Here is a 12369-nt window from a genome sequence, read left to right as displayed (position 1 = left end):
TGTCATTCAAATTTGAACTTTACAGCACAGATAAGAACGACATTTAGTTACATAAACTCATGGTAGTGCAGGATAAAAAAGCAATAAGGTGCATATATAAATAAATATAAATATATAAATAATATATAAATATATATATATATATATATATATATATATATATATATATATAAAATACATAAATATATATAAATAAATAGATTACTGTACAGATAAATATATTGCACTTTTTCACATGCGTCCACGTTTATGGATGTATGTTATATTGTCTTTATATTCCAGCGAGTTAATCCGTTTTGGGGGGAGTTGAGGGGATAATTTAATTATGATGCTTTCAAGAGTCTTACGGCCTGAGGGAAGAAGCTGCTACAGAACCTGGAGGTTCTGCTTCGGAGGCTGCAGAACCTCTTTCTAGAGTTTAATAGGGACCCAAACAAGTTTTGCATTGAATATTGAACAAGCAAGGCTTATATAACTTTATAGTGACATGCAAAATCCAGTTTCAAATAATAATAATAATAATTAAAAAATATCAATGGCATATCAAATACAATTTAAATAAAAATTGAATGCCTCTTTTCTATTTGCAACCTTCTGAGGTAATGATCAACATTAACTTTTACCACAGGCTAATACATTTAAAACTTAAATAAAATAACAATGAATAAACAGAACCATTCAGGACTTTAAACTGCTCAGTTTGCAACACACTGTTCTAATCTGATGTGCCCAAGCCAGATACCTGCCATCTTTTCTTGGATGCTAGTTCATTAATGTCGGGGCTCATCAGTCATTATATCTCGTAGTCCACCCGGACCACAGTCTTGGGGGCGTGCCTCAAAGGCACTGCTTTTAACGTCCTCTACGAGCTGTCGTCACGTCCGCTTTTCATCCATTCTAACAACGTGCCGCCCCAGTCACATAATATGTGCGGCTCCTGCACGCACACACAAGTGAATGTGTGTCGGTTGAGGTGGGCAGGGTCGGGGTATATTGCAGTCCGGAAGAGTTAGTGCTGCAAAGGGTTCTGGGTATTTGTTCTGTTGTGTTTATGTTGTGTTACGGTGTGGATGTTCTCCCGAAATGTGTTTGTCATTCTTGTTTGGTGTGGGTTCACAGTGTGCCGTATATTTGTAACAGTGTTAAAGTTGATTATACGGCAACCCTCAGTGTGACCTGTATGGCTGTTGATGAAGTATGCATTGCATTCAATTGTGTGTGTGTGCAGAAGCCACACATATTATGTGACTGGGCCAGCACTCGTTGGACTGAATGAAAGGCGGCCGTGGTGATTATTGGGAGGGGCACTGAAATTTGAAAGTCTCCCGGGAGAGTTGGCAAGTATGAGAATTAGCGGTGAATGCGGTGTTACTGCGGCACCGCCGCTGTATATAATCGGCAGGCCAGCTCTAGTGTTAATTTGATATTGCCTCAAGGGCCAAATGAAATTACACGGCGGGCCAAATTTGGCCCGCGGGCCAGAGTTTGACACCCATGATGTAGAGCAAATGATGGAACAGTTTCACTTTTTTACTTCAACTACTGAAATAAATTAACCATTTTACCATGTTTTGGAATGCACCTGTAAGGCATAATAACTGACACCAATTATGAAAGAGTACTCTTCGAAATATTTTGGGGTTTTTTGTCAAGTACTTATGTAAGAATACAGAGAATACAGAATTGTTTCCCAAGATTGGGAGTGACAAACCGTGACACTGACCACTGTTGTTCTTGCGGCTTTTGCTTCCCAGCAACATCTTCAGGCTGCTTCGGAACATGATTGCTCACAATGTACTTCCTGTTGAGAGACAATCAACTATTAAGAAATGTTCATGGATGACTATGTTGACATCTGACATACGAATCAGACTGCTGCCTGAATTTAACAGCAGAAAAAAACAGTCTTAGCTTGATGCCCTCAGACACAAGAACAATTCCACTGTGGACTGATCTGAACATAATGATGCCACACCTTAAAGGTATATAGATAGTGTATACTGACGTCCTCTGATACACAAATGATTTAAAGAGATGAAAGAAATAAAGAAGAACATGTTGAAATACAATTTGAACATCTACAGAAATCTGTAAGAGTTTAGAAACACTAACAGTACTTTAAGAAATATTTTTATGCGCTTCTTTGAAAGCCACACAGGGGAACCATGAAAAATACGATGCTTGGATAGCAACATATGTTGCTCCTAAACCTTTATGTACCTTTCAGTATTAATGGTGCCTTCACAGATGTGTAAGTTACCCATGCATTGGGCACTAATACACCCCCATACCATCACAGATGCTGGCTTTTGAATTTTGCTCCTATAACAATCCAGATGGTTCTTTTCCTCTTTGGTCCGGAAGACACGACGTCCACAGTTTCCAAAAACAATTTGAAATGTGGACTCGTCAGACCACAGAACACTTTTCCACTTTGCATCAGTCCATCTCAGGTGAGGCTCAGGCCCGTTTATGGGTGTTGTTGATAAATGGCTTTCGCTTTGCACAGTAGAGTTTTAACTTGCACTTACAGATGTAGCGACCAACTGTAGTTACTGACAGTGGTTTTCTGAAGTGTTCCTGAGCCCATGTGGTGATATCCTTTACATACTGATGTTGGTTTTTGATGCAGTACCGCTTGAGGGATAGAAGGTCTCGGGCATTCAATGTTCATTACGCTAACGTGCAGTGATTTCTCCAGATTCTCTGAACCTTTTGATGAGATTACGGACCGTAGATGGTGAAATCCCTTAATTCCTTGCAATAGCTCGTTGAGAAATGTTGTTCTTAAACTGTTTGACAATTTGCTCACGCATTTGTTTACACAGTGGTGAGCCTCGCCCCATCCTTGTTTGTGAATGACTAAGCATTTCATGGAAGCTGCTTTTATACCCAATCATGGCACCCACCTGTTCCCAATTAGCCTGTTCACCTGTGGGATGTTCCAAATAAGTGTTTGATGAGCATTCCTCAACTTTCTCAGTCTTTTTTGCCACTTGTGCCAGCTTTTTTGAAACATGTTGCAGGCATCAAATTCCAAAAGAGCTAACATTGGCAAAAAATAACTACGTTTTCCAGTTCGAACGTTAAGTATCTTGTCTTTGCAGTCTATTCAATTTAATATACACTACTGTTCAAAAGTTTGGGGTCACCCAAACAATTTTGTGGAATAGCCTTCATTTCTAAGAACAAGAATAGACTGTCGAGTTTCAGATGAAAGTTCTCTTTTTCTGGCCATTTTGAGCGTTTAATTGACCCCACAAATGTGATGCTCCAGAAACTCAATCTGCTCAAAGGAAGGTCAGTTTTGTAGCTTCTGTAACGAGCTAAACTGTTTTCAAATGTGTGAACATGATTGCACCAGGGTTTTCTAATCATCAATTAGCCTTCTGAGCCAATGAGCAAACACATTGTACCATTAGAACACTGGAGTGATAGTTGCTGGAAATGGGCCTCTATACACCTATGTAGATATTGCACCAAAAACCAGACATTTGCAGCTAGAATAGTCATTTACCACATTAGCAATGTATAGAGTGTATTTCTTTAAAGTTAAGACTAATTTAAAGTTATCTTCATTGAAAAGTACAGTGCTTTTCCTTCAAAAATAAGGACATTTCAATGTGACCCCAAACTTTTGAACGGTAGTGTAGGTTCAAAAGGATTTGCAAATCATTGTATTCTGTTTTTATTTACGATTTACACAAAGTGCCAAAAAAATGTGTCCTGTCATTTATCTTTCTACTATAGTACAATATAGGGAAATTGCGCATTTTTCATGATTAATTAATTAATTTAAAACTGTGATTATTTGTTTTTCTTTAAAATACAATCATTTGACAGCTCTCATTGTTACCACTAAACTAACTATAATTGAGGATTTTTGTTTCTTCAAGAATAAGATTCCAAAAAAACAACTTTTAGACACAATATAGTCATAAACAGTCATCAGAGGTATGAATGTGTTATTATTCTGGGGTACTAAATTATTTTTTTTAACAACTATTTTTCCAGACTGGGATGGTACATACAATACAATTAAAAACGAATTCGAAATTTGGAGATTGTTGCAGCCTTAAAACCCTGACTTTGCAGGACTTTTACACCCAAAATTGCGGGATAAAGTGAAAGTTGTGATAATTCATGATTTTAACCTCTGAGATATTTGTTAAAGAGTGTGTAATTAATGAAGAATTATAAAAGACTGAGATAAACATCTTACCAACATGGTAAATTACAATGTGCAAAGTAGGCTTTATACAGGCTTATTGTTCTGGACTAGTCACCCTTCAGAGGACAATAGTTGGCGCCCTCTGCTGTCACCGTTCATTTTAAAGTGTTTGGAATGCATTGTGTTCCACAAAGACTTTAACCATGATTAAAGACTTTTTGAGACAAAATGTTTATTATCAGTTGAACAATTGCATCCAGTCTCACTCGAGCTAGTGAGACGGCGTAGAGAGACAGAGGGTAGCTGGATAAAACAGGATACAGTGTTCCCTCAATTATCCTGGGGGTTAGGTTTCAGACCCCTCCAATTATACAGTTTTTATAACCTCTGCACAGCTGTCACACACACCTATAAACACCTCCTATGCCTCATACTTCATACACTCGAAAACCTACGTATGTTTAACAAGAAAACTTAAATCTACTCAATGGCACTTTAAAATCCGTAATACACTGAGACTGCAGTTAGTGAACCGCAGAGTGGCAAGGGAACAATGTCCAGGGATTTTGGGGAAGGACAAGAAAACAATGTGTATAAAAGGAAATGAATCAATAGTAAAAGAGTAATATAAGCTCACTATGATGATAACATTAATAATGATAAAGGTTCCTTTTTACTTTTAAGGGTATTATTACTAAGCCCTACAACAAAAACTTAAATCTTAGGCTAATTGGAGACGTTAAATTTCCCATAGATGTGAAAGTTTGCTTGTACTGTATATATGTGACTTGTGATTGGCTGGTGCCTCTAGTCTACAATTAGCTGGGATAGGCTCCAGCTTAATGTGACATGTGACCATAATGAAGACAAGGGGTATAGAAACTAGATGGATGGGTATTACTACTACAAAAGATAGGGCTCAGTGATAATTATGAGTTGTTTGAGGTAAACAATGTAAACAATGGCTTGATATTTATGGGTCAACCGGGTTTTAGGGTTTCCTTCCCAGTTGAACAGTTGGTTGAGATATTTTGTTGACCCATCTGCTGATTCATTCTTCTTAGTTGCTTGCTTATGGATCCATCTGCTAGTACCTAAAGTTCTCTCACAATGCTTTTGTTGTTTTCTTTGTCCTTACATTTTTGGATAGAGCAACTTTATAGTACAATGTACTAATATGATCCACTTTAAGAATAGTTTTAAACTACAAGGGTTTACAAAGTATAAGGAAGAATTATGACAAACGTCTTGAACTTGTTGAAAATAAGATATTATTCACCATTCTGTGAATCATAACTGACTATTTATGTAAATAACTTGTTTTCAGAAAGAATAGATGTAAATTATGTACATTATGTACCTACTCAGTGGCCTAGTGGTTAGAGGGTCCGCCCTGAGATCGGTAGACTATAAAAATGGGACCCATTACCTCCCTGCTTGGCACTCAGCATCAAGGGTTGGATTTGGGGGTTAAATCACCAAAAATGATTCCCGGGCGCAGCCACCGCTGCTGCCCAATGCTCCCCTCACCACCCAGGGGGTGAACAATGGGATGGGTCAAATGCAGAGGACAAATTTCCCCACACCTAGTGTGGGTGTGACAATCATTGGTACTTTAATTATAAATTCTCTAATGACAAACAGGAAGTGAACATGTGTTAGTACTGGAATTGCTAGGAGGTAGAAAAGTAGCTCTGCTTCTTCCTACTTCTTTTCAGACGTATTGTAAAGAAAAATGATAATATGTGATATATCATATTTAAATTGTATACATGTTCAAAATAAACTTCAACAGCACATGTGCTAATATAGATTTTACCCTTTAATTAGTATTGCTCCTAGAATAAATCCATCCAAATTTGATCAAACCACAGTAAAATGTTCGCCGATTTGTATAATATGTTGGAAATGAAGTTAAACCATAACCAAATGGACAAGTGATTGACGTGGAAGTGTCAGTGATCACTGTGCGCGCTGACAGCTGTGTGTTTGTGTGTCCCCCTCCTGCGCCATGCACAGAGGGAAGCAGAGTTTTAGCTGTAGCGGAGCTTTGTGTGAGCTCAAATTCGTCATTAAACACAGAAGAAAACAGGGTCTTATTTGAGGAACTGGTCAGTAAAAGACAACATTTTTTCACCACCTTAAAACTTGACACAAACTGCACATGGTGCGAGTAACTACGATTGAAGTGACAAACTTGCCATCTAAACAGTATGCCGTTTGTTGACAAGAACATACAGCCATGAAAGAACATCCAATCTATTTATTAAGCAGAGGTAACACAAACCAGTGAAAAATTCAAAAGAGCTGCCGTAAGAGCCGACAAACTGCTGCTGCTAGCTCGCTAAGCTAACAAAAACTGCTCAAGCTATATCTGTGACTGTGAGACTCGCTGACATCACACGTCACTAGGCAACAGGCACCGTCTTTTGAAAGGCACACAGTGTTTCACATAAACTGCCAAGATACCTGTGGCGGTGGGGGCGTGTCTATGGGCGTGGTCACCATGACATCATCGAGTAATTTGCATAATTCACTACAATCGTATGATTTTCTCTAAAAAGGCTCAAAAAATGTATACTTACTAATTAATAATAACAGTTTTGTTTTAAACGTCCATCCATCCATCCATTTTACAATATAATTACAACACTTTATGTATATATTTATATACAGATTTGAACAATAAGTTATTCACTGAAATATATTTGTTAATTGCGGTTCTTACAAAAAATATGTCTTATAAAATATAAAAGCTAAAATGTCTCTTAAAGCTCTGCCCCTTTAATTAGTGCATACTAAATAATTTAACTTTAGCCTACTACTACAACCATATTATTTACCAGCAACATAAAGTGAAACAGAGGCAGAGGTGTCCTGCCACAGTCAGTAACAAATAAACAGAAAACAGTAGTGGTCAAATACAAATAAGGCAACAAGAGAAGTATTCTACACTTCTCTTTTGTAAAGTAAATCTGAACAGCCTATATGGGCATCTACATCAACTATATGATTTGCCTGAGAAGCTGGACAGGACAAAAATAAAAAATAAAAATAATAATAATAATAATAATAATAATAATAATAAAAAACATTTTTAATTTGTGGCGGACGTAATTCTTTCGTGGCGGGCCGCCACAAATAAATGAATGTGTGGGAAACACTGGCACACCAACAGACGCATACACAAACTTATCTTAACTGATATTTGAATTTTTTTATAAAGTAACACATTAATTACTTTACCTAGTAATTCATTACATTTATTAAAGAGTAATTCCGTGACTCATTTAATTACTTTTTTGGTTAAGTAATGAGTAACTATAATTAAATACTTAATTCACACAGCATCATGCAGCAGTTGGCATGTAAACATGTCTTTTTAAACCAGGGGACTTTATTTCAATTTTGTACTTTTGTGTTTTTGTTAGCTGAAGAATTGAGCACAACTAAATGTTTATTTTAAAGAAGATTGGCAATTATATTTGACTTTTCTTCTATTATGTTCAAGGCTTTTTCTTTTTTATTATCTCAGAACACCTTTTAAGTTGGGATCCTATCATGCAAAACCTACTTTTATTACTTGTTGGTACCTGTTTTTGTCTATTTGGGATCCCCAGCAGTCCCCAAAATTTTAAATCTAGGCTTGGTGGAGATACAGTATTTAGTTGGTCAACATGTATTTGCATTTTTCGGTTAGTTTATGGGCCAAACTATATCGAGATATGAGTTTTGATCCATATCGCCCAGCCCTACACTGGTCCGAGCCAAGTTTAGGGATGTTCTCTGTGTTTATTTGAGCATTACAGTAGGCGTTATGACAGGGCTATTCAACTACATAATGATGAGGGCTGCAGTTTTCAAGAGCCCAAGGGCTCAGGAGCCGGACATCGTAATGTGGATGTTTCGTCAGAGAGTGCCTTCGCAGGTTATATTTATTTGAGGACTGCGTTTACCTAATTGCAAACTAAACACGTCGGCTTTCACACTGCACTGTCAATAAATGCATTATTCTGCCCTCGCTACTTGTTTCCAGCGTGTGCAGCTAGTTAACAGTATATAAAAAACAGAAGCTCCAGTTATTGTTGAGGATTGATGTTCCGTCTTTTGAATTATTTTCCTTCCTTAGTTTTCTTTCTTTACACTTTTTCCTTAATTTAGGTTTGTAAGACTGAAAATACAAACATCACATAAATATAACAAAAGTATAACGTCCATTGTGTATTTCAGATAAATAACCCTTGTGTGGTGTTCGGGTCTGTGGGACCCATTTTCATTTTTTTATTAAAAGAAAAATTATATAATTAACACATTTTTCAAACTGAGACTCACTGACTTTGGCTCATTTTCTGTGAAGAACATATATCAGAATACATATTTAATGAACACACACCACACACCCCCCCTACACATTTCTATTACATACAAGATGTCCGGGTCCACTGGACCCGGGGCTAATAGAAGTGTGGAAATTGAAGTTCTGTGTACCACACGCACCCACCCACCCACGCACCCACCAACACGCACACGCACGCACACGCACGCGCGCACACACACACACACACACACACACACACACACACACACACACACACACACACACACACACACACACACACACACACACACACACACACACACACACACACACACACATACACAAACACATACACAGCAGGCCTAGACAGGAGGAGGACAGAGTGTAGGTACACAGAACATCAGAGGCTCAAATGTGCGAGAAAATGAGAGCAGACGGTGTTGACAAACAACGTTGCAACCTTGTGTGAGAACCGCAGGTGCAGAAACACAAAAGAAGAATCCCTGTGGGATGCAGAAACTGGCAGATACATTTCCATGCAACGTTTATATTGTTGTTACTCAACCAGCGTTTGTGGGTCTGATGGACCCGTTGCATTTTGTGGCTTTTAATGCCTCACAATCAAACACTTTTATGTTAAAATACTGAACAGATGTTTTTTGGGATAAGGTAAACATCTTTTCAGTATTTTAACATAAAAGTGTTTGTTTATTGGGATAAGTTAAACATCTGTTCAGTATTCTAACATAAAAGTGTTTGATTGTGAGGCATTAAAAGCCACAAAATGCAACGGGTCCATCAGACCCACAAACACTGGCTGAGTAACAACAATATGAACATTACACACGGGATAATGTCCATTGTGTATTTCACATAAATAAGATAGAAGGTTTAGTGTTAATATATCCACACAATAAACTAAAAATGTTGACACATATAGAAATTAAACAACATTCACACACCAAACATTGTATGTGACTTATCACTCTTCACCCTTTACTGGTCAAATTTAGCACTACACGTATTAAACAAGGTTTAAACTCTAAGACAAAAAACAATATGACCACGAATACAAAAGACATCCCAAAGTCAGCAATTTCAATACAAAAAAAATCTATATATTTATTAAGGGTGTAACGGTACACAAAAATTTTGGTTCGGTACGTACCTCAGTTTAGAGGTCACGGTTCGGTTCATTTTCGGTACAGTAAGAAAACAACAAAATATAAATGTTTTGGTTATTTATTTACCAAATTTGTAAACAGTGGCTTTATCCTTTTAACATTGGGAACATTATAATAATTATGCCCAAAAATAGAAATAGCTGTGTGTGTGATGGATGTGAGCCACCACTAGGCTGATCAGTGCAACAGCAGGCAGTCATGAATGCTAAGCATAACAATAACATACATATAAACACAGGGTCCATTGCCAGGGTTCATGTGGTCAACATACATCAAATAAAAACTAAATAAGATAAGGCTCAGAATGGTTTCTTAACAAAACCTTTCTACATATAAAGTGCTTTTTTTGATTGATTGATTGATTGAGACTTTTATTAGTAGATTGCACAGTACAGTACATATTCCGTACAATTGACCACTAAATGGTAACACCCCGATAAGTTTTTCAACTTGTTTAAGTCGTGGTCCACGTTAATCAACATTAAACTGCCTCAAGTTGTTGCTCAGATTAAATAAAATGACAAAACTTTTCTTCTACATATAAAAAGTGCAACATTAAACAGTTTCAAGTCAACTCAGCCTCAGATTCATTTTTCTTTCCCCCCCCCAGCCTTTAACCCTGGTGACTTTCACTCAATCTTCATGTTTTTTGCCCGAAAAATCAGTTTATCCACATTGTCTGCAGAAAGAAGAAGTGGGTCAAAATCAAGTTTTTAATGCAATATGGTCTTAAATCTGCTGCTATAAAAACATTTGTTATTGCTTTAGCCCTGCCTGACTCGCCGAGGAGAGGCTGCTTGAATGCGGTGTTTGTACGACGCTCGTCTTTTTCTTCGTTGAAGCGATGTTCACTTGGGGGTGGTGACGCTTCAAATGGGTTAGCCTGTTTGACGTGTTGCCAGAAGCATACCCTACCGCTGCTGAACAATGTCGGCAAACCGCTTTCGCTTTGTTGTCGTAGCCCGGTCGCTGCTAGCATGCCGTGTGTTGCGCCTCGGTGTGCATTGTTTACACAACGTGCGGTACGCTACTTAATATGTCCGTGTGGAAACTCATTCGGTACACCTCCGAACCAAACCGAAACCCCCGTACCGAGACAGTTTAATACAAATACACGTACCGTTACACCCTTAATATTTATGCACAAATTATAACTACTTACAAATGTTTGACCAAGTTTCGTAATGAAGTTTACACGCTGGGATTTCTACCATCGTCGCTGCTTGTCCGGATCAATATGTCTGTCGCTTAAAAGGTCCACCAGACAACAATGACTCGAGCACTTGCTCGGGGCAGGACATTCATACTTTGTTGTCCAGTCGTTGTTAAAAGTCAGATTTTTGCAATTTATTTAGATTTTTATTCCAGTGACTCCATTGCTGCGTCACTGTGACACATATGCCTCGCTGTTGCCTCCTGCGGGGGTGGCATGAGTACTGCATACATGATCAACCCTAGTTTTAATGGTTTCATCAAGCCTATTTGGGTGATGTTCGGCTGGCCAAATGGAAACCTTTGGTGGGCCGCCAATTAAATAGCCGACCACGCAGTCTGATAGTTTATATATCAATGATGAAATCTTAACATTGCAACACATGCCAATACGGCCGGGTTAACTTATAAAGTGCAATTTTAAATTCCCCGCGAAACTTCCGGTTGAAAACGTCTATGTATGATGACGTTTGCGCGTGACGTCGATGGTTGAAACGGAAGTATTCAGACACATTGTATCCCAATACAAACAGCTCTGTTTTCATCGCAAAATTCCACAGTATTCTGGACATCTGTGTTGGTGAATCTTTCGCAATTTGTTTAATGAACAATGGAGACTGCAAAGAAGAAAGCTGTAGGTGGGATCGGTGTATTAGCGGCTGGCTGCAGCAACACAACCAGGAGGACTTTGACTTGGATAGTAGACGCGCTATCCGACGCGTGGTTTAAAATACTCATCTGTGATCCACAATAGAAAAAGGAGAAATTGTGGAATCCAATGAGTCCTTTTACCTAAGTTACGGTCAGAGCGAAAAAAGATACGTCCTGCACTGCACTCTAGTCCTTCACTCTCACGTTCCTCATCCACACATCTTTCATCCTCGCTCAAATTAATGGGGTAATCGTCGCTTTCTCGGTCCGAATCGCTCTCGTTGCTGGTGTAAACAATGGGGAAATGTGAGGAGCCCTTCAACCTGCGACGTCACGCTACTTCCGGCACAGGCAAGGCTTTTTTTATCAGCGACCAAAAGTTTCAAACTTTATCGTAGATGTTCTCTACTAAATCCTTTCAGCAAAAATATGGCAATATCGCGAAATGATCAAGTATGACACATAGAATGGATCTGCTATCCCCGTTTGAATTTAAAAAATTCATTTTAGTAGGCCTTTAACCATTGCTATAATCGGTGTCTTTCTCCAATATAGAATAATAATCGCTGAAAGCTTGAGAAAGAACAGTTGATAATGGCTAGACAAAAAAGCCAGGGTCCAAATCCTATAAAACACCACAGTCTACGCGTATCTGGGCAGCTAGTCCAGAAACAGACATAATCCCTGTCTGAGAGCTGTCCCACAAAATCTTTAATTGCAGCAACTAGTTGTCATCTTATTTCTTGGACATAATGTGCGGCAGCTCGCTTATCCGTGCATGTGTGTAATGTGTGTCAGTGTGCTAATCCTCAATGACAAGCAAGCAGGAAACA

General features: G+C 38.3%; 1 protein-coding gene across 2 annotated transcripts in view; it reads right to left on the bottom strand.

Annotated features, from left to right (window-relative positions):
* The window catches only part of tanc2a (tetratricopeptide repeat, ankyrin repeat and coiled-coil containing 2a), a 160689-nt gene that overhangs the window by 123497 nt on the left and 24823 nt on the right, over positions 1-12369 (bottom strand). For both annotated transcript variants that reach the window (XM_062036879.1, XM_062036880.1), the window contains exon 2: positions 1724-1801. In XM_062036879.1, the coding sequence (XP_061892863.1) occupies positions 1724-1781 (58 nt within the window). In that variant the 5' untranslated portion in view covers positions 1782-1801. The remainder of the gene's footprint in view (positions 1-1723; positions 1802-12369) is intronic.

This window comes from Entelurus aequoreus, linkage group LG25 (assembly GCF_033978785.1).
Source record: "Entelurus aequoreus isolate RoL-2023_Sb linkage group LG25, RoL_Eaeq_v1.1, whole genome shotgun sequence".
Taxonomy (NCBI): domain Eukaryota; kingdom Metazoa; phylum Chordata; class Actinopteri; order Syngnathiformes; family Syngnathidae; genus Entelurus; species Entelurus aequoreus.
The sequence above is the reverse complement of the archived record's forward strand: the minus strand, read 5'-3'. Positions and strand labels throughout refer to the sequence as shown.